At 44.2% G+C, this 22,415-nt stretch overlaps 1 protein-coding gene across 4 annotated transcripts in view; it reads left to right on the forward strand.

The window, feature by feature from the left end:
• LOC106589879 (histone acetyltransferase KAT6B) overlaps positions 1 to 22,415 on the forward strand; it is a 102,607-nt gene that overhangs the window by 28,984 nt on the left and 51,208 nt on the right. For 3 of the 4 annotated variants that reach the window (XM_045710443.2, XM_045710447.2, XM_045710442.2), the window contains exons 4-5: positions 11,979 to 12,094; positions 12,516 to 12,642. In XM_045710443.2, coding sequence (XP_045566399.1) covers positions 11,979 to 12,094; positions 12,516 to 12,642 — 243 coding nt within the window. The remainder of the gene's footprint in view (positions 1 to 11,978; positions 12,095 to 12,515; positions 12,643 to 22,415) is intronic. The other variant, XM_045710445.2, reaches the window with a different exon arrangement.

A 22,415-nucleotide genomic window follows, 5' to 3' on the forward strand; every position in this document is an offset into this window, starting at 1 on the left:
CAGCATGCTGCTAAATGGACTAGAGTGTCTGCGAGAGGTCCGGAGCAGATCGACATGAAGAATAGCTTCGCCGCTCTGGTGCCTGATCTACCTGTTCCTTCATCGCTGGGACTGCCTGTGTCTGCGGCAGCTTAGCTGACTTCAACTACGCTGACTCAAGCAGCGGATTCGTCGTCCAGTTCGGCTCCTTTCACTCTCTCTGGATCTGACGGGGCAATGCCTGCTATGGAAGGTCTGAACCTATAGCCGGGAGTTGCGGGCATACGCTATCCTGCTTCTGGTGGGCCCGTGAAAGGTTCCACAAATTGTGTGAGGGGTAGGAATGGGTTGATTTCTCCATCCCCTTCTCCGGCTGTTGTATTGGGCAGTGCAATGGTGAGAAATGTCTCAGTCCCTGGTGCAAAAACTTGCTATACAGCAACATGAGTACAGGACATCAATAAGCTGCACCCAAACATTTTAAGACTACATTTCCTGATGCAGGTTATCTTAGTTCATGTGGGATTCAATGAAGGGCAGCACAGAACAGCTGAAGATGGGTTTTAAAGAACTGATTGGGTCTCTGCTTGACACCAACAAAAGCCCCATAATATCTAGCCCTGTGCCCTCCCTCAATCGTGGCATTAAATGGTCCAGCAGACTTTTAGCCCTCCATAACTGGCTACGTGACTATTGCAGCTCCGTGGGTGTAACATTTATTGACAATTTTTAAGCCTTATGGAAACAAAGCTGGTTTTATAAGGGGGATGGGATCCACCCAAATAATTCCGGTTCCTGGATCTTTTCACAGCATTATGAGGCTGCATTGAGACAATGACTTATCAATGACCCAAGCCCAGCTCAGTTAATCCCTACCATTGTGTTGCTAAGTAGTCATAATGCTTCAGCTAATGTACATTATCCCAAGGGCGTTGGAAGACAATGTGTGTAACCTAATTTATGTCCCTCTAACTGCGCTGTATGCTTCTGCTGATCCTACAGCTATTGTATGCAGCAATTTTTTATTTATTTATTTATTTCACCTTTATTTAACCAGGTAGGCAAGTTGAGAACAAGTTCTCATTTACAATTGCGACCTGGCCAAGATAAAGCAAAGCAGTTTGACAACATACAACACCACAGTTACACATGGAGTAAAACAAACATACAGTCAATAATACAGTAGAAAAATAAGTCTATATACAATGTGAGTAAATGAGATGCGATAAGGGAGGTAAAGGCAATGGTGGCGAAGTAAATACAATATAGCAAGTAAAACACTGGAATGGTAGATTTGTAGTAGAAGAAAGTGCAAAGTAGAAATAAATGATGGGGTGCAAAGGAGCAAAATAAATAAAATGAATAAATACAGTAGGGGAAGAGGTAGTTGTTGGGGCCAGATTATAGATGGGCTATGTACAGGTGCAGTGATCTGTGAGCTGCTCTGACAGCTGGTGCTTAAAGCTAGTGAGGGAGATAAGTGTTTCCAGTTTCAGAGATTTTTGTAGTTCGTTCCAGTCATTGGCAGCAGAGAACTGGAAGGAGAGACGGCCAAAGGAGGAATTGGCTTTGGGGGTGACCAGAGAGATATACCTGCTGGAGGGTGTGCTACATGTGGGTGCTGCTATGGTGACCAGTGAGCGGAGATAAGGGGGGACTTAACTAGCAGGGTCTTGTAGATGACCTGGAGCCAGTGGGTTTGGCAACGAGTATGAAGCGAGGGCCAGCCAACGAGAGCGTACAGGTCGCAGTGGTGGGTAGTATATTTTTACATTTACGTCATTTAGCAGACGCTCTTATCCAGAGCGACTTACAAATTGGTGCATTCACCTTATGATATCCAGTGGAACAACCACTTTACAATAGTACATCTAGGATTACTTTATCCTATCCCAGGTATTCCTTAGAGAGGTGGGGTTTCAGGTGTTTACGGAAGGTGGTGATTGACTCCGCTGTCCTGGCGTCGTGAGGGAGCTTGTTCCACCATTGGGGTGCCAGAGCATCAAACAGTTTTGACTGGGCTGAGCGGGAACTGTGCTTCTGCAGAGTTAGGGGGGCCAGCAGGCCAGAGGTGGATGAACGCAGTGCCCTTGTTTGGGTGTAGGGCCTGATCAGAGCCTGAAGGTACGGAGGTGCCGTTCCCATCGCAGCTCCGTAGGCAAGCACCATGGTCTTGTAGCAGATGCGAGCTTCAACTGGAAGCTAGTGGAGTGTGCGGAGGAGCGGGATGACATTAGAGAACTTGGGAAGGTTGAACACCAGACGGGCTGCGGCATTCTGGATGAGTTGTAGGGGTTTAATGGCACAGGCAGGGAGCCTCGCCAGCAGCGAGTTGCAGTAATCTAGACGGGAGATGACAAGTGCCTGGATTAGGACCTGCGCCGCTTCCTGTGTGAGGCAGGGTCGTACTCTGCGAATGTTGTATAGCATGAACCTATAGGATCGGGTCACTGCCTTGATGTTACCGGAGAACGACAGGGTGTTGTCCAGGGTCACGCCAAGGCTCTTAGCACTTTGGCAGGAGGACACAATGGAGTTGTCCACTGTGATGGCGAGATCATGGAAAGGGCAGTCCTTCCCCGGGAGGAAGAGTAGCTCCGTCTTGCCGAGGTTCAGCTTGAGGTGGTGATCCGTCATCCACACTGATATGTATGCCAGACATGCAGAGATGGGATTTGCCACCTGGTTATCAGAAGGGGGAAAGGAGAAGATTAATTGTGTGTCGTCTGCGTAGCAATGATAGGAGAGACCATGTGAGGATATGACAGAGCCAAGTGACTTGGTGTATAGCGAGAATTGGAGAGGGCCTAGAACTGAGCCCTGGGGGACACCAGTGGTGAGAGCACGTGGTGCGGAGACGGATTCTCGCCACACCACCTGGTAGGAGCGACCTGTCAGGTAGGACGCAATCCAAGAGTGAGCCGCGCTGGAGATGCCCAACTCGGAGATGGTGGAGAGGAGGATCTGATGGTTCACAGTATCAAAGGCAGCAGATGGGTCTAGATGGATGAGAGCAGAGGAGAGAGAGTTAGCTTTAGCAGTGCGGAGAGCCTCCGTGACACAGAGAAGAGCAGTCTCAGTTGAATGACCAGCCTTGAAATCTGACTGATTTGGATCAAGAAGGTCATTCTGAGAGAGATGGCAGGAGAGCTGGCCAAGGACGGCAAGTTCAAGAGTTTTGGAGAGAAAAGAAAGAAGGGATACTGGTCTGTAGTTGTTGACATCGGAGGGATCGAGTGTAGGTTTTTTGAGAAGGGGTGCAACTCTCGCTCTCTTGAAGACGGAAGGGACGTAGCCAGCAGTCAAGGATGAGTTGATGAGCGAGGTGAGGTAAGGGAGAAGGTCTCCGGAAATGGTCTGGAGAAGAGAGGAGGGGATAGGGTCAAGCGGGCAGGTTGTTGGGCGGCCGGCCGTCACAAGACGCAAGATTTCATCTGGAGAGAGAGGGGAGAAAGAGGTCAAAGCATAGGGTAGGGCAATGTGAGCAGGACCAGCGGTGTCGTTTGACTTAACAAACGAGGATCGGATGTCGTCGACCTTCTTTTCAAAATGGTTGACGAAGTCATCCGCAGAGAGGGAGGAGGGGGAGGAGGATTCAGGAGGGAGGAGAAGGTGGCAAAGAGCTTCCTAGGGTTAGAGGCAGATGCTTGGAAGTTAGTGGTAGAAAGTGGCTTTGTAGAGGGGAGGGAGTGAAAAAGATGCCAGGTCCGCAGGGAGGCTAGTTTTCCTCCATTTCCGCTCGGCTGCCCGGAGCCCTGTTTTGTGAGCTCGCAATGAGTCGGAGCAGGAGGGGAGGACCGGGCCGGTCGGGAGGATAGGGGACAAAGAGAGTCAAACGATGCAGAAAGGGAGGAGAGGAGGGTTGAGGAGGCAGAATCAGGAGATTGGTTGGGGAAGGATTGAGCAGAGGGAAGAGATGATAGGATGGAAGAGGAGAGAGTAGCAGGAGAGCGAGAGCGAAGATTGCGACGGCGCAATACCATCTGAGTAGCGGCAGAGTGAGTAGTGTTGGAGGAGAGCGAGAGGGAAAAGGATACAAGGTAGTGATCGGAGACTTGGAGGGGAGTTGCAGTGAGATTAGTAGAAGAACAGCATCTAGTGAAGATAAGGTGAAGCGTATTGCCTGCCTTGTGAGTAGGGGGGGATGGTGAGAGGGTGAGGTCAAAAGAGGAGAGGAGTGGAAAGGAGGCGGCAGAGAGAAATGAGTCAAAGGTAGACATTGGGAGGTTAAAGTCGCCCAGAACTGTGAGGGGTGAGCCATCCTCAGGAAAGGAACTTATCAAGGCGTCAAGCTCATTGATGAACTCTCCAAGGGAACCTGGAGGGCAATAAATGGTAAGGATGTTAAGCTTGAATGGGCTAGTGATTGTGACAGCATGGAATTCAAATGAGGAGATAGACAGATGGGTCAGGGGAGAAAGAGAGAATGTCCACTTGGGAGAGATGAGGATTCCAGTGCCACCACCCCGCTGACCAGATGCTCTCGGGGTGTGCGAGAACACGTGGTCAGACGAGGAGAGAGCAGTAGGAGTAGCAGTGTTTTCTGTGGTAATCCATGTTTCCGTCAGCGCCAAGAAGTCGAGGGACTGGAGGGTAGCATAGGCTGAGATGAACTCTGCTTTGTTGGCCGCAGACCGGCAGTTCCAGAGGCTGCCGGAGACCTGGAACTCCAAGTGGGTCGTGCGCACTGGGACCACCAGGTTAGAGTAGCAGCAGCCACACGATGTGAAGCGTTTGTATGGCCTGTGCAGAGAGGAGAGAACAGGGATAGACCGACACATAGTTGATAGGCTACAGGAGAGGTTACGCTAATGCAAAGGAGATTGGCATGAAAATTAACTAAACAACTGGGGAAGCGAGAGAGCAGGGCCTCCCTCACTAACAATTCACTGAAACACTAAAATATAACTTTTCTACCTACCACTAGAAATTAAAATTGATGTAAACTACAGTGGTTCAATGTTTCCAGAAATAGGCTCAAACTTAGTTTATTCCGCTAGATAACTTGGTACAGTATTCTTCCGTGAAATCCCACCTAGTGCACCGTGTCCTATGACGCCGTAGCTAACTAGCATGCTAGCATCCTATAACACACGGTTAGCACCAATACTTGGTAACAACAAGCTACCAATGGATCATTCGTGTCCGTGTCTAGTTCATGACGCAGAAGTAATTAAACGTTGGCTAGCTAACACAAAGTCAGTCCTGCTAGCTACACAGTGGACTACACATCTCTAATATTCAGAAATGTAAGATTACGTTGCAAAAATCTTATTGACTAAAAATGATATAGCTAGCTGGTAGGGTTAGCTAGCTAGCAGTGGGCGTGTTGTTGACTATGTTAGAAAATGTAGCTGGCTAGCTAACCTCGATAGTTACTCTGTACTACGTCTTTATCTTGATTCAAAGACAACTATGTAGCTAGCTAACATTATACTAGTCAAATCGTTCCGTTGTAATGTATATAGTTTCTACAGTACTGCTAATTGGTAAAGTTGGCTAGCTAGCAGTGGCAGTGGTGTTGTGGTAATGACGCCGTTTCGAAAATGGCACGAACGAACGAATACAGCTGGCTAGCTAACCTTGTTAGTTCCTCAGAGCTACACCTTTATCCTTGATACAAAGACAGCAGAGACAACAGCAGAGACAACTATGTAGCTAGCTAACAATACACTAATCAAATCGTTCCAATGTAATGAAATGTAATATTACCCGCGGAGCGAGGTGCAGCACGACTACTCACTTCAGCATCCGGGCCATGGTGACAAAACGGATGGCACTGTGATAGACTGCATCCAGTTTATTGAGTAGGGTATTGGAGGCTATTTTGTAAATGACATCACCGAAGTCGAGGATCGGTAGGATGGTCAGGTTTTATGAGGGTATGTTTGGCAGCATGAGTGAAGGATGCTTTGTTGCGAAGTAGGAAGCCAATTCTAGATTTAACTTTGGATTGGAGATGTTTGATGTGAGTCTGGAAGGAGAGTTTACAGTCTAACCAGACACCTAGGTATTTGTAGTTGTCCACATATTCTAAGTCAGAAGCGTCCAGAGTAGTGATGATGGATGGGCGGGCAGGTGCAGGCAGCAATCGGTTGAAGAGCATGCATTTAGTTTTACTTGTATTTAAGAGCAGTTGGAGGCCACGGAAGGAGAGTTGTATGGCATTGAAGCTCGTCTGGAGGTTTGTTAACACAGTGTCCAAAGAAGGGGCAGAAGTATACAGAATGGTGTCGTCTGTGTAGAGGTGGATCAGAGACTCACCAGCAGCAAGAGCGACATCAATGATGTATACAGAGAAAAGAGTTGGCCCAAGAATTGAACCCTGTGGCACCCCCATAGAGACTACCAGAGGCCCGGACAACAGGCCATCCGATTTGACACACTGAACTCTATCAGAGAAGTAGTTGTTGAACCAGGCGAGGCAATCATTTGAGAAACCAAGGCTATTGAGTCTGCCGATGAGGATGTGGTGATTGACAGAGTCGAAAGCCTTGGCCAGGTCAATGAATACGGCAGCACAGTATTATTTCTTATCGATGGCGGTTACGATATCGTTTAGGACCTTGAGCGTGGCTGAGGTGCACCCATGACCAGCTCTGTAACCAGATTGCATAGCGGAGAAGGTGCGGTGGGATTCGAAATGGTCGGTAATCTGTTTGTTGACTTGGCTTTCAAAGACCTTAGAAAGGCAGGGTAGGATAGATATAGGTCTGTAGCAGTTTGGGTCAAGAGTGTCCCCTCCTTTGAAGAGGGGGATGACAGCAGCTTCTTTCCAATCTTTTGGCATCTCAGACGACAGGAGAGGTTGAACAGGCTAGTAATAGGGGTTGCAACAATTTTGGCAGATAATTTTAGAAAGAAAGGGTCCAGATTGTCTTGCCTGGCTGATTTGTAGGGGTCCAGATTTTGTTCAGTTCAGATCAGTTGACTGGATTTGGCAGAAGGAGAAATGGGGAAGGCTTGGGCGAGTAGCTGTGGGGGGTGCAGTGCTGTTGACCGCGGTAGGGGTAGCCAGGTGGAAAGCATGGCCAGCCGTAGAAAAATGCTTATTGAAATGCTCAATTATAGTGGATTTATCGGAGGTGACGGAGTTTCCTATCCTCAGTGCAGTGGGCAGCTGGGAGGAGGTGTTCTTATTCTCCATGGACTTTACAGTGTCCCAGAACTTTTTTGAGTTTGTTTTGCAGGAAGCAAATTTCTGCTTGAAAAAGCTAGCCTTGGCTTTTCTAACTGCTTGTGTATATTGGTTTATAACTTCCCTGAAAAGTTGCATATCACGGGGGCTGTTCGATGCTAATGCAGAACTCCACAGGATGTTTTTGTGTTGGTTAAGGGCAGTCAGGTCTGGAGAGAACCAAGGGCTATATCTGTTCCTGGTTCTAAATTTCTTGAATGGGGCATGCTTATTTAAGATGGTGAGGAAGGCATTTAAAAAAAAATAACCAGGCATCCTCTACTAACGGGATGAGGTCAATATCCTTCCAGGTCAGGTCGATTAGAAAGTGGAGGTCGTTTGACTGCTGACCCATTACGGATGCAGGCAATGAGGCAGTGATCGCTGAGATCTTGGTTGAAAACAGCAAAGGTGTATTTAGAGGGCAAGTTGGTTAGGATGATATCTATGAGGGTGCTCTTGTTTACAGCTTTGGGGTGGTACCTGGTAGGTTCATTGATAATTTGTGTGAGATTGAGGGCATCAAGCTTAGATTGTAGGATGGCTGGGGTGTTAAGCATGTCCCAGTTTAGGTCACCTAGCAGTACAAGCTCTGAAGATGGATGGGACGGCAATCAGTTCACATATGGTGTCCAGAGCACAGACGTAACATCCTGATTTGGCACTTTCAAAGTGCAATTTGGACATTTGTAATGGCATTTGGCCATGGTTCACTGACTTTTGACTTCCTATGATATCATATTGCAAATGGACATAACATCCTGATTTGGCACTTTCAATACTTTCATACGGCATTTGGACATTTCTTATGGCATTTGGCAATGGTTCACTGACTTTTGACTTCGACTTTTGAACTTCCTATGATATCATATTGCAAATGGACAAAACATATGCCTTATGGACAAATAAAAAAATATGACAAAATATGACAAAGGTATGTTCATACAGTTCTTATACATGTATAATTGACAAACAAAATCGAAAATAAGCAGTTTTTTAGAGGGTGATACATTTTAGATTTTTTTTCCAAATTTTCTAAATTTGACACTTGTCCATTTGGAATATGAAAATTAACGGTGGACCGCGCTCGCCATCTTTGGGATTTTTGCTGTTTGACACTTGACATTTGCCATATGACATTTTCCATAAGCTTTGAATGATCTGCCGTCCATTTGAGCGGTATTTGCCATCGTGTATATGTTTCGTACACTGCCAATATGATCCCATAAATTTTTGTCCATTTCAGGGTTTTTTCCCCTTACACAAATGATTGATTGGCTGAGTGAAATTGATGATTAAAATGTTTGGGAGCTGTTTTATTAGACTTTTGACATTATCAATCATAGTCTGCTGATGGGATAAACTTGTGTCATGGCTTTAGACACCCTGCGATATTGTGGATAAAGAGTTCCCTGTCTAACAGAACACAGTGTTTCTTTAATTGAAGCCTCTCCAACATAATCCAGGTAGAATCAGGAATTCCCCAGGGCAGCTGTCTAGGCATGTTACTTTTTTCAATATTTACTAATGACATGCCACTGGCTTTGAGTATAACCAGTGTGTCTATGTATGCAGATGACTCATCACTAGACACGTTGGCTACTACAGTGAGTGAAATCACTGCAACACTTAACAAAGAGCTGCAGTTAGTTTCAGGACGGCTGGCAAGGAATAAGTTAGTCCTAAATATTTAAAATCATTCACGAAACCCTAAACCTCAACTAAATCTTGTAATAAATAATGTGAAATTGAGCAAATTGAGGTGACTAAACTGCTTGGAGTAACCCTGGATTGTAAACTGTCATGGTCAAAACATGTTGATACAACAGTAGCTAAGATATGGAGAAGTCTGTCTATGATAAAGTGTTGCTCTGCCTTCTTAACAACACTATCAACAAGGCAGGTCCTACAGGCTCTAGTTTTGTCACACCTGGACTACTGTTCAGTCATGTGGTCAAGTGCCACAAAGAGGGACCTCGGAAAATTACAATTGGATCAGAACAGGGCAGCACTGCTGGCCCTTAAATGTACACAGAGAGCTAACATTAATAATATGCATGTCAATCTCTCATAGCTCAAAGTGGAGGAGAGATTGACTTCATCACTACTTGTTTTTGTAAGTGTTGACATGGTGAATGCACCAAGCTGTTTGTTTAAACTAATAGCACACAGCTTGGACACCCATGCATACCATGCATGCCACCAAAGGTCTCTTCACAATCTCCAAGTCAAGAACAGACTATGGGAGTAGCACAGTACTACAGAGAGCCATAACTACATGACTGTGAAGAGAGACGCGCGCACACACACGCACAGACACTCACACGCACAGACACATACACATGAGTCGGACTGCAGAGTGAAGGAAAAGCAGCCATCAAGTGCTCAGCATATGTGGGAACTCATTCAAGACTGTTGGGAAAGCATTCCAGGTGAAGCTGGTTGAGAGAATGCCAAGAGTGTGCAAAGCTATCATCAAGGCAAAGGGTGGCGACTTTGAAGAATCTCAAATATAAAATATATTTTGCTTTGTTTAACACTTTTTTTTGGTTACTACATGATTCCGTATGTGTTATTTCATAGTTTTCATGTCTTCACTATTATTCTACAATGTAGAAAATGGTAAAAATAAAAACGCTTGAATGAGTAGGTGGTGTTAAACTTTGGACTGGTAGTGTATGTGAAAGTAGAGTTGTGGCCTGAGGGAACACACTTAATGTGTTGTGAAAAGTGTTATCAAATGTAATATTAAAAATTGTGTATATAACTGCCATAATGTTGCTTCCCCAGGAAGAGTAGCTGCTGGGATCCTTAATAAATACAAATACATATTTGAAAAGTGAGTAGGGTAGAGATTATTTTTGTCTTACTGTTGTATATTGAGACAGGCTTGAATAAGCTGAGTAGCCAATAGGCAGATGATAGAATAATTTATCTGATTCTCTGTAATAGTGGTATGGGAATAATATTGCGTTTTATTTTGTTAAGTGGTTTATTTCATCAAACACATTTTCAGTCACTTCCTTGTCTGAAGGATAAACAGGTTAATGTTAAGACCTACATGTTTTTTGTAGTCTCATGGAATGTAGGCCTACATTGAACACCACACATTTGCTGCTACTGTAGACTGAATGATAGAACAGCTATTTCCATGTTAAAAATGTTATGGGATGCATTGTTTTTGATGGTAGGCCTAAATTATGATCAAATAGCCACAGTAGCCAACTTGATCACTGTCTAAAACTGTGACTTAAAGTGGGTACGGCCTAAGTATTCACAGTAAACGCCAGTCATTGAAACTGAAACAGTGCATCCCGAAGGGCTGGAGGCAGCAAACAATTTACACGCTGTGATTTACAAGTTGATAGCAATATTTGTTGGACTACCAAGCAATATATTGGTGAATTATATTAATCATGCTTAGATGATCTGCATCTGTCTATTCTAAAAACACTACCTTACTCTGTGTAATGTCATTTTTCTGTCAGATAGAACCTATTTTTAAAACTATATAAAGTTGGTTTGATATTTTTTACTAATATTATGATTGTCTGTTTTTCATATCCACGAAGTAGTTAAAACACTGTCAGTTTCACTTTTAACCTTCTTGTGTGAACATGATGGGAAGGTCGAGTCTACTGCTCTGTGAAACTGATACTAAACAATATGTCCCAAGTAGCACCCTCTTCCCCATTCAGGCTTCAGAATGCATTCACAGCCCTTTACTTTTTCCACATTTTATTGTTACAGCCTGAATTTAAAATGGATAAAATGTAGATTTTGTGTCACGGATCTACTCACAATACCCCATAATGTCAAAGTGGAATTATGTTTTTAGAACATTTTACAAATTGAATAAAAAATGAAAAGCTGAAATATCATGAGTCAATAAATAAGTATGGCAAGCCTAAATGCATTGTGTAAAAATGTGCTTAACAAGTCGGATAATAAGTTGCATGGACTAACTCTTTGTAGAATAAGGGTGTTTAACATGATTTGTTTAATGACTACCCTACCTCTGTACCCCGTTCGTACAATTATCTGTAAGGTTAAGAGCAGTTAATTTCAAACACAGATTCAACCACAAAGACCAGGGAGGTTTTCCAATACCTTGCAAAGAAGGGCACCTATTTGGATTGGTATAAAAAAAAAAGCAGACATTAAATACCCCTTTGAGCATGGTGAAGTCATTAATTACACTTCGAATGGTGTATCAATACACCCAGTCACTACAAAGATACAAGCGTCCTTTCCAACTCAGTCCTGAGTGGCCTAGTAACAGTTTTGACTTAAATTGGCTTGAAAATCTGTGCCAAGACTTGAAAATGTCTGTCTAGCAATGATCAACAACCGACTTGACAGAGCTTGAAGAATTAAAAAAATACAAATGGGCAAAAATTGTACTTTCAAGGTTTGCAAAGCGCTTAGAGACTTACCCCAAAAGACTCTCAGCTGTAATTGCTGCCAAAGGTGATTCCAACGTATTGACTCAGGAGGTCGAATACGTATCTAATTAAAATATATTGGTGTTTTATTTTTATTTATTATAATAATAATAATATTTCAGTTTAACATTACAGAATATTTTGTGTTGATGGTTGACAAAAATTACAGTTAAATCCATTTGAATCCCGCTTTAACACAACAAAATGTCGAAAAAGTCCATGGGTGTGAATGCTTTCTGAAGGTTGTGTAGGTCTCTCTCGGCCCTGGTTAAAAGTAGTGCATTACATAGGGAATATGGTGCTGTTTTGGAAGTGAACCAAAATATGTTTGAAATGTACAAGAACACTAATATGCTCCTCTTTAATTACCTCTACAGGGCACCCGTCTTGTCTGAAGTTTTCCCCAGAGCTGACCACTAACGTCAAGAGATTGCGATGGCAATGTATAGAATGTAAAACATGTAGCTCCTGTCAAATACAGGGCAAAAACGCTGTAAGTATTATAATGATGTAATGTTGTTCTAATTGCTGTTTACAAACCATTTTAACCCGTGATATAGATCAATAATACCTTCATAGTGAGTCTAACGTCTCAAGGCATTGTGGGTAGTACATGTCCTCTTAATGATATTGGCTGTTCCCAAATAGCACCCTAGTCACCATATAATGTACTACGAAGGTCAAATGTAGTGCACTATATAGGTAATAGTGTGCTGTTTGGGACACAAACAATATCATTACAGATGTTTTCAAACATAGGTCAGCCTTTTCCCGGGCAACATGTTGTACATTGAAGACGCACCACCCTTTCTTCATTCAAAACAAAAATCACCTTCTCATCCATATTAAACTAAACGGACGTGCACCTCCTTTAGAGTGAAATGACAGAAGGTTTAACATCTATGCAACTACAGGGAAGCCACCACACAGCCCCACACATGCCTCCTGTCTCCTTGCAGGATGAGATGCTGTTCTGTGACTCCTGTGATCGGGGGTTTCACATGGAGTGCTGCGACCCGCCTCTCTTAAGGATGCCAACAGGTAAAGGTGTTTTATACACAGTGTGTCATGTCTGGCTCCTTAGTTTTGTCTGAGGTTGTCTCTCTCTCTCTCCTTATGTCTGTCTTTTTCTCAGTCTCTATCTTTCTCTCTCTCTCTCTCTCTCTCTCTCTCTCTCTGTCTCTTTCTGTCTCTCTCTCTCTCTCTCTCTCTTTCTGTCTCTCTCTCTCTCTTTCTGTCTCTCTCAATTCAAGGGGCTTTATTGGCATGGGAAACATATGTTAACATTTGCCTTAGCAATTGAAGTAGATAATATACAAAAGTGAAATAAACTATAAAAATAAACAGTAAACATTACACTCACAGAAGTTCCAAAAGAATAAAGACATTTCAAATGTCATATGTATATATACAGTGTTGTAACGATGTACAAATGGTTAAAGTACAAAGGGGAAAATAAATAAGCATAAATATGGGTTGTATTTACAATGGTGTTTGTTCTTTACTGGTTCACAAATCTTGCTGCTGTGATGGCACACTGGTATTTCACCCAGTAGATATGGGAGTTTATCAAAATCTGGTTTGTTTTTGAATTCTTTGTGGATATGTGTAAACTGAGGGAAATATGTTTTTATTTTTTAATTTTACCTTTATTTAACCAGGTAGGCCAGTTGCTCATTTACAACTGCGACCTGGCCAAGATAAAGCAAAGCAGTGCGACAAAAACAACAACAGAGTTACACATAAACAAACGTACAGTCAATAACACAATAGAAAATAAAAATAGAAAAATCTATGTACAGTGTGTGCAAATGTAGAAGAGTAGGGAGGTAGGCAATAAATAGGCCATAAAGGTGAAAATAATTACAATTTAGCATTAATACTGGAGTGATAGATGTGCAGATGATGATGTGCAAGTAGAGATACTGGGGTGCAAAAGAGCAAAATAAAGAGGGCAAGTAATAATATGGGGATGAGGTAGTCGGGTGTGCTATTTACAGATTGGCTGTGTACAGGTATAGTGATCGGTAAGCTGCTCTGATAGCTGATGCTTAAAGTTAGAGAGGGAGATATAAGACTCCAGCTTCAGTCATTTTTTTAATTCGTTCCAGTCATTGGCAGCAGAGAACTGGAAGGAAAGACGGCCAAAGGAAGTGTTGGCTTTGGGGATGACCAGTGCAATACACAGTGAGGGGAAAAAAGTATTTGATCCCCTGCTGATTTTGTTCGTTTGCCCACTGACAAAGAAATGATCAGTCTATAATTTTAATGGTAGGTTTATTTGAACAGTGAGAGACAGAATAACAACAAAAAAATCCAGAAAAACGCATGTCAAAAATGTTATAAATTGATTTGCATTTTAATGAGGGAAATAAGTATTTGACCCCTCTGCAAAACATGACTTAGTACTTGGTGGCAAAACCCTTGTTGGCAATCACAGAGGTCAGATGTTTCTTGTAGTTGGCCACCAGGTTTGCACACATCTCAGGAGGGATTTTGGCCCACTCCTCTTTGCAGATCTTCTCCCAAGCCATTAAGGTTTCGAGGCTGACGTTTGGCAACTCGAACCTTCAGCTCCCTCCACAGATTTTCTATGGGATTAAGGTCTAGCGACTGGCTAGGCCACTCCAGGACCTTAATGTGCTTCTTCTTGAGCCACTCCTTTGTTGCCTTGGCCGTGTGTTTTGGGTCATTGTCATGCTGGAATACCCATCCACGACCCATTTTCAATGCCCTGGCTGAGGGAAGGAGGTTCTCACCCAAGATTTGATGGTACATGGCCCCGTCCATCGTCCCTTTGATGCGGTGAAGTTGTCCTGTCCCCTTAGCAGAAAACCACCCCCAAAGCATAATGTTTCCACCTCCATGTTTGACGTGGGGATGGTGTTCTTGGGGTCATAGGCAGCATTCCTCCTCCTCCAAACACGGCGAGTTGAGTTGATGCCAAAGAGCTCTATTTTGGTCTCATCTGACCACAACACTTTCACCCAGTTGTGCTCTGAATCATTCAGATATTCATTGGCAAACTTCAGACGGGCATGTATATGTGCTTTCTTGAGCAGGGGGACCTTGCGGGCGCTGCAGGATTTCAGTCCTTCACGGCGTAATGTGTTACCAATTGTTTTCTTGGTGACTATGGTCCCAGCTGCCTTGAGATCATTGACAAGATCCTCCCATGTAGTTCTGGGCTGATTCCTCACTGTTCTCATGATCATTGCAACTCCACGAGGTGAGATCTTGCATGGAGCCCCAGGCCGAGGGAGATTGACAGTTCTTTTGTGTTTCTTCCATTTGCGAATAATCGCACCAACTGTTGTCACCTTCTCACCAAGCTGCTTGGCGATGGTCTTGTAGCCCATTCCAGCCTTGTGTAGGTCTACAATCTTCTCCCTGACATCCTTGGAGAGCTCCTTGGTCTTGGCCATGGTGGAGAGTTTGGAATCTGATTGATTGATTGCTTCTGTGGACAGGTGTCTTTTATACAGGTAACAAACTGAGATTAGGAGCACTCCATTTAAGAGTGTGCTCTAATCTCAGCTCGTTACCTGTATAAAAGACACCTGGGAGCCCAAAATCTTTCTGATTGTGAGGGGGTCAAATACTTATTTCCCTCATTAAAATGCAAATCAATTTATAATATTTTTGACATGTGTTTTTCAGGATTTTTTTGTTGTTATTCTGCCTCTCACTCTTCAAATAAATCTACCATAGAAATTATAGACTGATCATTACTTTGTCAGTGGGCAAACATACAAAATCAGTAGGGGATCAAATACTTTTTTCCCTCCCTGTACCTGCTGGAGCGCTTGTTATGGGTGGGTGTTGCTATGGTGACAAGTGAGCTGAGATAAGGCGGGGCTTTACCTAGCAAAGACTTATAGATGACCTGGAGCCAGTGGTTTTTGGCGACGGATATGTAGTGAGGGCCAGCCAACGAGAGCCTACAGGTCGCAGTGGTGGGCAGTATATGAGGCTTTGGTGATAAAATGGATGGCACTGTGATAGACTACATCCAGTTTGCTGAGTAGAGTGTTAGTGGCTATTTTGGTCAGCCGTGGAAAAATGCTTATTGTAATTCTCGATTATCGTAGATTTATCGGTAGTGACAGTGTTTCCTATCCTCAGTGCAGTGGGCAGCTGGGAGGAGGTGCTCTTATTCTCCATGGACTTACAGTGTCCCAAAACTTTTTGGAATTAGTGTTACAGGAAACAAAGTTCTGTTTGAAAAAGCTATCCTTAGCTTTCCTAACTGGCTGAGTATATTGGTTCCTGGCTTCCCTGAGAAGTTGCATATCGCGGGGGTATACGATGCTAATGCAGAACGCCTCAGGATGTTTTTGTGCTGGTCAAGGGCAGTCAATTCTGCGGTGAAGCAAGAGCTATATCTGTTCTTAGTTCTACATTTTTTGAATGGGGCGTGCTTATTTAAGATGGAGAGGAAAGCGCTTTTGAAGAGCAACTAGGCATCCTCTACTGACGGGATGAGGTCAATATCCTTCCAGGATACCCGGGGGATCTGTGGGGTGTGCTTGTCAACAGAGCCCCAGGACCAGCTTGCTTAGGGGACTCCTTCTCCATGTCCATCTCTCTGTAGGTGATGGCTTTGTTATTGAAGGTTTGGGCATCACTTCCTTTTAGGTGGTTGTAGAATTGAATGGCTCTTTTCTGGATTTTGATAATTAGCGGGTATCGGCCTAATTCTGCTCTGCATGCATTATTTGGTGTTCTACATTGTACACAGAGGATATTTTAGCAGAATTCTGCATGCAGAGTCTCAATTTGGTGTTTGTCCCATTTTGTGAATTCTTGGTTGGTGAGCGGACCCCAAATTTCACAACCATGAAGGGCAATGGTTTCTTTAACTGATTCAAGTATTTTTAGCCAGATCCTAATTGGTATATCGAATTTTATGTTCCTTTTGATGGCAAAGAAGGCCCTTCTTTCCTTGTCTCTCAGATCGTTCACAGCTTTGTTTAGGCGCTGATGTTTAGGCCAGGGTATGTATCGTTTTTTGTGTGCTCGAGGGAAACGGTGTCTAGATGGAATTTGTATTTGTGGTCCTAGCGACTGGACCTTTTTTGGAACACCATTATTTTGGTCTTACTGAGATTTACTGTCAGGGCCCTGGTCTGACAGAATCTGTGCAGAAGATCTAGGTGCTGCTGTAGGCCCTCCTTGGTTGGTGACAGAAGCACCAGATAATCAGCAAACAGTAGACATTTGACTTCAGATTCTAGTAGGGTGAGGCCAGGTGCTGCAGACCTTTCTAGTGCCCTCGCCAATTTGTTGATGTATATGTTGAAGAGGGTGGGCTTTAGCTGCATCCCTGTCTCACTCCACGGCCCTGTGAGAAGAAAGGTATTTTTTTGCCAATTTTAACTGTACACTTGTTGTTTGTGTACATGGATTTGGAAAATGTCGTATGTTTTTCCCCCAACACCACTTTCCATCAATTTGTATAGCAGACCCTCATGCCAAATTGAGTCGAAGGCTTTTTTGAAATCAACAAAGCATGAGAAGACTTTGCTTTTGTTTTGGATTGTTTGTTTGTCAATTAGCGTGTGCAGGGTGAATACGTGGTCTGTCGTACAATCATTTGGTAAAAAGCCAATTTTGACATTTGCTCAGTACATTGTTTTCACTGAGGAAATGTACGAGTCTGCTGTTAATGATAATGCAGAGGATTTTCCCAAGGTTGCTGTTGACGCTTATCCCACGGTAGTTATTGGGGTCAAATTTGTCTCCACTTTTGTGGATTGGGGTGATCAGTCCTTGGTTCCAAATATTGGGGAAGATGCCAGAGCTAAGGATGATGTTAAAGAGTTTTAGTATAGCCAATTGGATCATTTCATTGAGGATACCATCAACATCACAGGTCTTTTTGAGTTGGAGGGTTTTCATTTTGTCCTGTAGTTCACTCAAGGGAATTGGAGAATCCAGTGGGTTCTGGTAGTCTTTAATAGTTGATTCTAATATTTGTATTAGACCCTGTCTTTCAAAGATAATTCGTAAAAATCCAAATAACTTCACAGATCTTCATTGTAAAGGGTTTAAACACTGTTTTCCATGCTTGTTCAATGAACCAAAAACAATTCATGAACATGCACCTGTGGAACGGTCGTTAAGACACTAAAAGCTTACAGACGGTAGGCAACTAAGGTCACAGTTATGAAAACTTAGGACACTAAAGAGGCCTTTCTACTGACTCTGAAAAACACCAAAAGAAAGATGCCCAGGGTCCCTGCTCATCTGCGTGAACGTGCCTTAGGCATGCTGCAAGGAGGCATGATGATTGTAGATGTGGCCAGGGCAAGAAATTGCATAAATGTCCATACTGAGAGACGCTTAAGACAGCACTACAGGGAGACAGGACTGACAGCTGATCATCCTCGCAGTGGCAGACCAGGTGTAACAACACCTGCACAGGATTGGTACATCCGAACATCACACCTGCGGGACAGGTACAGGATGGCAACAACAACTGCCCGAGTTACACCAAGAACGCACAATCCCTCCACAATAGGCTGAGAGAGGCTGGACTGAGGGCTTGTAAGGCAGGTCCTCACCAGACATCACCGGCAACAACGTTGCCTATGGGCACAAACCCACTGTCGCTGGACCAGACAGGACTGGCAAAAAGTGCTCTTCACTGATGAGTCACGGTTTTGTCTCACCAGAGGTGATGGTTGGATTCGCGTTTATCGTCAAAGGAATGGGCGTTACACCGAGGCCTGTACTCTGGAGCGGGATAGATTTGGAGGTGGAGGGTCCGTCATGGTCTGGGGCGGTGTGTCACAGCATCATCGGACTGAGCTTGTTGTCATTGCAGGCAATCTCAACGCTGTGCGTTACAGGGAAGACATCCTCCTCCCTCATGTGGTACCCTTCCTGCAGGTTCATCCTGACATGACCCTCCAGCATGACAATGCCACCAACCATACTGCTCGTTCTGTGCATGATTTCCTGCAAGACAGGAATGTCAGTGTTCTGCCATGGCCAGCGAAGAGCCCGCAATCCCATTGAGCATGTCTGGGACCTGTCGGATCGGAAGGTGAGGGCTAGGGCCAATCACACCAGAAATGTTTGGGAACTTACAGGTGCCTTGGTGGAAGTGTGGGGTAACATCTCACAGCAAGAACTGGCAAATATGGTGCAGTCAATGAGGAGGATATGCACTGCAGTACTTAATGCAGCTGTTACTTTTGATTTTTGACCCTCCCTTTGTTCAGGGACACATTATTCCATTTCACTTAGTCACATGTCTGTGGAACTTGTACAGTTTATTTCTCAGTTGTTGAATCTTATGTTCATACGAATATTTACACATGTTAAGTTTGCTCAAAATAAACGCAGTTGACAGAGAGGACGTTTCTTTTTTTGCTGAGATTATATGTTTTTGCTGTTTGTTCTTTGTTATAGAGCCAAACAGATTACATCTCCATTTTGGATAGATAATTCTTTGTGTTGTTGTTTGTTTAGTGTTTTCCATTTTTCCCAGAAGTGGTTAGAGTCTATGTATTCTTCAATGACATTGATCTGATTTCTGACATGCTGTTCCTTGTTTTTCTGTAGTGTATTTCTGTATTGTTTTATTGATTCGCCATAGTGAAGGCGTAGACTCAGGTTTTCCGGGTCTCTATGTTTTTGGTTGGACAGGTTTCTCAATTTCTTTCTTAGATTTTTGCATTCTTCATCAAACCATTTTGTCATTGTTGTTAATTTTCTTCGGTTTTCTTATATATATATATAATTTTTTTTTTGTCATGTAGCAGACACTCTTATCCAGAGCGACTTACAGTAGTGAATGCATACATTTCATACATTTCTTTTTTTTTGTCCTGGCCCCCCGTGGGAATCGAACCCACAACCCTGGTGGTGCACACACCATGCTGGCGTTGCAAACGCCATGCTCTACCAACTGAGCCACAGGGAAGACTATTTGAGATTTTTAGATTTGATAGGGAAGCTGAGAGGTCAAATATACTGTTAAGATTTTCTACTGCCAAGTTTACACCTTCACTATTACAGTAGAACGTTTTGTCCAGGAAGTTGTCTAAAAGGGATTGAATTTGTTGTTACCTAATTGTTTTTTGGTAGGTTTCCAAACTACATTTATTCCATCTATAGCATTTCTTAATATTTCTCAGTTCCTTTGGCTTTGATGCCTCATAAATGAGTATTGCTCTGTTGAAGTAGACTGTGATTTTGCTGTGGTCTGATAGGGGTATCAGTGGACTGACTGTGAACGCTCTAAGAGACTCTGGGTTGAGGTCAGTGATAAAGTAGTCTACAGTACTACTGCCAAGAGATGAGGTATAGGTGTACCTACCATAGGAGTCCCCTCGAAGCCTACCATTGACTATGTACAGACTCAGCATGCGACAGAGCTGCAGGACTTGTGACCCGTTTTTGTTGGTTATGATATCATAGTTGTGCCTAGGGGGGTATATGGGGGAGGGAATGCTGTCACCTCCAGGCAGGTGTTCGTCCCCCTGTGTGCTGAGGGTGTCAGGTTCTTGTCCGGTTCTGGCATTTCGGTCGCCACAGACTAATACATGTTCCTGGGCCTGGAAATGATTCATTTCCCCCTTCAGGATGGAGAAGCTTCTTCATTAAAGTATGGGGATTCTAGTGTGGGGATATAGGTAGCACACAGGAGGACATTTTTCTCTGTTAAGATCATTTCCTTTTGAATTTCTAGCCAAATGTAAAATGTTCCTGTTTTGATTAATTTAATGGAGAGAGTTAGGTCTGCTCTATACCAAATTGGCATACCCCCTGAGTCCCTTCCCTGTTTCACACCTGGTAGTTTGGTGGATGGGACTACCAGCTCTCTCTAACCTAGAGGGCAACCAGTGGGTCCGTCTCCTCTATACCATGTTTCTTGTAGGATGACAATGTCTGTATTTCCGATTTCTTTGATGAAGTCCAGGTTCCTGCTCTTTAGGCCAAAGGCAGATGACCTCAGGCCTTGGATATTCCAGGATGAGGTAGTGAAGGCTTTGTGTTCCATAAAGTGTCCAATGTTGTTAGCCGTGTGGTTTGGCCTCAGACAAGTAAGTGTGAGCAGAGCCTGCTGAGCATCTGGTACATTCCATTGGCTTGTGCTAGTGTAAGAGTGGGGGTTGGGCCTGTTTGCCTGCTCACAGCTTGGGCGTATGTGTGACTTCCATGTTGAGGCCCTCTTTGCCGGAGTGGGGGGAATGGGGTGGGCAGGAGGAGCATACGTCTGATCTGAGGGGGCCTAAATGGTGTGGGGGGGGGGGGGTGTTGATCGGTTGGGGTGGTGGTGTGTTTGTGGCTGGTGGTGTTGTGGTCTGGATGTAGGTCCTCTATGTGTAGGTCCGGGGGGGTCCCGCAGGTCTGGGAGAGTGTCCCACTGGTCTGGGAGCGGTGTCTATTGATCTGTTGCTGCTGTGTGAAGTGTTGGGCTGCATTTGAGAGCGATGTCCTTTAGGGTCCGGGCGAAGGTGAGCACTGCTGCCTTGTATAGGTGGACCTGGTCATAGAGGTTGATCAAATCCACTGTGGAGTGGTGGGCCAGGAAAACATTTGGTTTTGAGGCACAGTCACTGGAAATACTTGCGCTGTATGGTAGCAATGTGGAAGTCTTTTTCCTGGTAGCATGGTGGAGATAACCACTTGTGCGTTGGGGAAAGTAGAAGAAGCTTTTTCAACCACTCCCTTCAGTGCTGTGGCCACCCTTTCCTGCTGTGCTCTCAGGTCGTTTGTGCCTGTGTGCATTATTATGTGGCTGGGTGAACCTAGTTGGTCCTCAGACAGAAGGTCTAGGGCACGCTGGGTGTTTGAACAACGGAGTTTAGACACTCTGTGTTTGGGCAAAAGTTTTTTTTTCTTCTATGTATTTCCCATTTGAGCTGGCTTCTCTGTCTCCTTATGTCGGGAGCTGAGGTGGGCTGTTCTGCTGGCTTCTCTGCGGGGGTGGCCACCTCTCTAGTGGTTGTTCTGTCACGCTATCCTCCTCAACCTCTCCTCCAGCAGTCTGATCGTCTCCTAGTGCTCTGTTCTTCTCCTGCTCTTGCTTTTTATATCGTTGAAGTTGTCTCACCACAGTCCAGAGTGTAGATATGTCTCTCTCCACCTCCAGCTCTCCGGGTCTGGTTAAGGGGGTGTTGTTGTGCTGGACTGTTGTCTGGGTCTGTGCTGACTGGAGTGTAATCACCTGCTGTTCCAGCTCCACCTGTCTTACCTCCAGCTGGGTGAATTTATCCTTCATTTCAATGAGGGAGTAGTACTCTGTGCTGGGAGGTTGGCTTTCCACTTGGGGTTGCTCGTCTGTGGGGTTATATAATGAAGACGTCTGGTCTGACCCGCTCGGGGTGGGGCTATCTTTCTCAAGGGAGAGCTTCTCCTGCTGAGCTAATTCTTTGATTAGGTGAAAGTCCAGCTGAAACTGTTTGGGGTTGCCCTGTACCAATACTGTTCCAGACGTATAGAGATTTAGATTAGCTGACTGTGTCCTCGTTGTCTAGTATCCTGAGTTTCAACCCCTCGTTAACACCCCCTCTCTTAACCTCTATGGGCTAGGTGGGACGCTAGCGTCCCACCCGTGGTGCACTCCATCAACAGCAGGTGCATTTCAAGAGCGGCAAATTTGAATCCAAATAAATGTCAAAATTCAAATTTTTCAAACATACAACTATTTTACACCCTTTGAAAGATAAACATCTCCTTAACCTCTTGGGGCTAGGTGGGACGCTAGCGTGCCACCCGTGGTGCACTCCATCAACAGCAGGTGCATTTCAAGAGCGGCAAATTTGAATCCAAATAAATGTCAAAATTCAAATTTTTCA

The sequence above is a fragment of the Salmo salar genome, chromosome 28 (genome assembly GCF_965601325.2).
Source record: "Salmo salar chromosome 28, fSalSal1, whole genome shotgun sequence".
Lineage (NCBI taxonomy): Eukaryota > Metazoa > Chordata > Actinopteri > Salmoniformes > Salmonidae > Salmo > Salmo salar.